Source organism: Lolium rigidum, chromosome 7 (assembly GCF_022539505.1).
Source record: "Lolium rigidum isolate FL_2022 chromosome 7, APGP_CSIRO_Lrig_0.1, whole genome shotgun sequence".
Lineage (NCBI taxonomy): Eukaryota > Viridiplantae > Streptophyta > Magnoliopsida > Poales > Poaceae > Lolium > Lolium rigidum.
The window spans coordinates 121,868,316-121,871,665 of NC_061514.1; the positions used below are offsets into that span (position 1 = coordinate 121,868,316).

The window sequence follows — 3,350 nt, forward strand, 5'->3', positions numbered from 1 at the left end:
AAATGCCGGCTCACCATTTGTGTGTGGTCAAGGGTGAAGAATTGGCTAGGACTACAAGACGTTAATCCCGCAACTTGGCGTACTATGAGGAATGTAAAGGAGTGGTGGAATGACGCGATCCACAAGCAAGTGCAATCAAAGAAGGCCATGGCGCCCCTTGCAATGTTGGTCTCATGGGAAATTTGGAAGGAAAGAAATGCTCGTATTTTTCGGAACAATGCCTCCACCTTAAGTTTGTTGGGGACCAAGATAAAAGATGAAGCCGCCATTTGGAGCCTAGCCGGGGCTAAGGCCTTGAGTGTTGTAATACCGCGAGAGTAGGCTTGTGTTTTGGGCTTGACCTTGTGTCAAGTCTTGATTTGTAACAACTCTAAAACTTCTTCTTAATCAATGAAAATGGCAAATCTTTTGCCTTGTTTCAAAAAAAAAAATCTACAAATTTAGCAAGCAAATCAACCATCTTGTTTGCATCCCGGGGACAGTGGAATATTTGTGCCATCTCGGGCCCTGCCATGATCTATCCAGACTCATCAATGAAAGTTGTCCCAACTATTTTTAATCGATATATGAATGCTAATGTAGTGATCAAATAAATCGAAAAGCAATGCATCAAGCTTTACTAGCATAACATACCACACTTATCAGCTTTTCTGTTGGTACAAAAATCTTCAAAAAAAATAGAACAAGTAGAAATTTAGAACAAGTAGAAAAATCTTTGTGACAACACAGTTCTAGATGTTCTAATTTCGCGGTCAAATTACAGCAACCTCCTGGGGCCATTGCCACATTTTGATTTTGGCCCATTGACCTTGTCACTTCCAAAGCTAACAACATGCTACGACACATTCAACAAGAACAGACGAATCGTCCGCTCAAAAGAAAATGACGGATCTATGAAGTCAATCATGCGTCCTGGTAGAACTTGATGGCCATGTCGTGCTTGTACACCTGGCCGGGCCTGACGATCGACGACGGGAACTCGGGGTGGTTCACGGCGTCAGGGTATGCCTGCGTCTCCAGGCACAGCGCGCCGTACTGCCCGTAAACCTTGCCGTTTTTCCCCTTCTCGTTGATGACCCAGTTGGAGGTGTAGAGCTGCACGCCGGGCTGGTTAGCCCACACCTCCATGCCCCGGCCGGACTTGGGGTCCTCGACGCGCGCCACCTGCCGGAACGCGTCCTGCTCCCCGTTCACGACGAAGTTGAGGTCGTACCCGCCGCCGCCGCCCGGGACGATGTCCATGTGCTCGCCGACGGGCGTCGGCTGCAGGAAGTCGTAGATGGTGCCGGCCACGGGCTCGATCTGGCCCGTCGGGATCATGGCGTCGACGGTCGTGTAGCTCGACGCGAGGATCTGGAGCTCCTGCTGGAGGACGTCGCCGCTGTCATGGCCGGCGAGGTTCCAGTACGCGTGGTTCGCGAGGTTCACCGGCGTCGCCTTGGTCGTGGCCGTCGCGTTCATGCTGATGCTCAGCTCGTACGGGCTGGAGAGCCGGTACGTCGCGTACACGTCCAGGTCGCCCGGGAACCCTGCGTCAGTCCCGATGATCCGCGGAAGCAAGTGCAAGTCAGCTATACAGTACGGCTCAATTGTTTTCTAAACAGTGGATATGTTGTTGCAAATTTGACTTCATCGAATTTTATACAGATGTGTCAGTGTCATGAAGCTCATTTAATCAAAGTGCAAGAGTCTATTATAGAATGTGGGCATGTGCATCGATTTTACCTTGCTCTCCGTCGAAGCTGTGGTAGAAGAAGGTGATGTACGGGGAGTCGCCACCGCTCACGTACTCTTTCACCGTCCAAATGACCTTGCCGAAACCCCTGTGGCCGCCTAAACAAAGAGCGACAAGATAATTTAAACTCTACTACTAGTAAACTATTTGAGTGTGTCGGACAGTCAAACCATGCATAATGCATTGGAAAAAAGAGTTAAGGTGAAATATGTACTCCTTTCGTCCATAAAAGTAGGTCTCGATTTTATCTAAATTTATATCTATCTACGTACTAAAACATGTTTAGATACTTGTATATTTTGATAAAGTTAAGACATCATTTTAGAACGGAGGGAGTAGCATACTCCACTCCATTCACAATTACCTTTGTCAAGGTTTGATTTTGTAATTGCGATTAAATATATAAGAAAAATTGTTAACATCTAATCCCTCCGGTATGAAAAGATCGACGCGGAGCAAGCCATCGCTAGCGTATAACTATGGTATGGGTTGCATCGATTAAATACGACCCGAGGTAGTAAAATATAATATCAATATTAGTAGAATTATCAAAAAATGTATTTTCATATTATATAAATTTGGTATTGTGAATAGGTCATCTTTTGATACATATTCAGTCAAACTTAATAAAGTTGACTTGGACTGTAGCCACGACATGGTAGTACCGTGAATGGTAAACTATCTCAGCGCATCTAAGTCAAACCAAGCATATGCATTGGGGGAAAAGAGTTGAAGTGAAATATGTAGCATACCGTGGATGGAGTTGTTGCCGTCGTTAGGGAAGAGACGGTAGGCTTTCCCGTCGAGCACGAAGCGGGACTTGAAGATTCTGTTGGCCACGCGCCCAACCGTCGATCCGAATGCTTGAGTGCCATTCTGATCAGAAAGGTGCATAAAACATTCTTAGATTATTTGTTTGGGTCATTCTAACATAACTAACTCGAAACCCTTCTTGCTTGATTGCCAGCAAGAGGAACATTTCGTAACAGAGTTAATAAATGTGTAGTAATGCAGAGGAATTCGTGATCTTACAACGTATTCGGCGATGGTATCGTACCCAAGGATAACATCGGCCACGTTTCCTACAAGAACATTTCAGCTCTTGATGAACAAGCCAAAGGATCTTGGTCTGCTGAAAGCAAGAAGAAAGCGGCCATGGCCATACCTTTGCAGTCAGGGACAAAGACAGAGACGAGGGTGGCTCCCCAGTTGGTGACCTTGATGGAGAAGTCCCCCTTCTTGTTCTTGAGCTCGTAGAAACCGACCGGCTTCCGGGCAGCATCCGCGCCGCCGGCCAGCGCAAGGCACACCAGCAAGGCAACAGGAAGCAGTGCCCCTCCCGCCATTGTTGGGCAGCAATACCAACGACTGGTATGCACGTTGCGAAAAGTAGAGGACGGTCTGGCTACTCCAGCATGTAGCTAGTCGCATATGTATAGTGAGGCCATAACAGATGATGACTTGTATCATGTCAGATTCTTCTACAGGTCGTACATGAGAAAGTCAAATCTCTCCATTTGAGCTTCTCTAATCCAAACTATTCCTTCGAGGCCAGACTTCAGACTCTCTATTTCTTGGTTTCACATCTCCATCTCCATCTATCTTGTATCTTGTG

The 3,350-nt window shown here is 46.7% G+C and overlaps 1 protein-coding gene across 1 annotated transcript; it reads right to left on the reverse strand.

The window, feature by feature from the left end:
* Window positions 1-903: 903 nt before the first annotated feature.
* Window positions 904-3,081, reverse strand: LOC124671916 (galactose mutarotase-like). The gene is made up of 5 exons (XM_047208235.1): window positions 2,901-3,081; window positions 2,768-2,817; window positions 2,488-2,611; window positions 1,726-1,833; window positions 904-1,529 (listed from the first exon to the last, which is right to left on the reverse strand). Exons 1-5 carry the CDS (start codon window positions 3,079-3,081, stop codon window positions 904-906), a joined length of 1,089 nt encoding a protein of 362 aa, XP_047064191.1.
* Window positions 3,082-3,350: the final 269 nt, after the last annotated feature.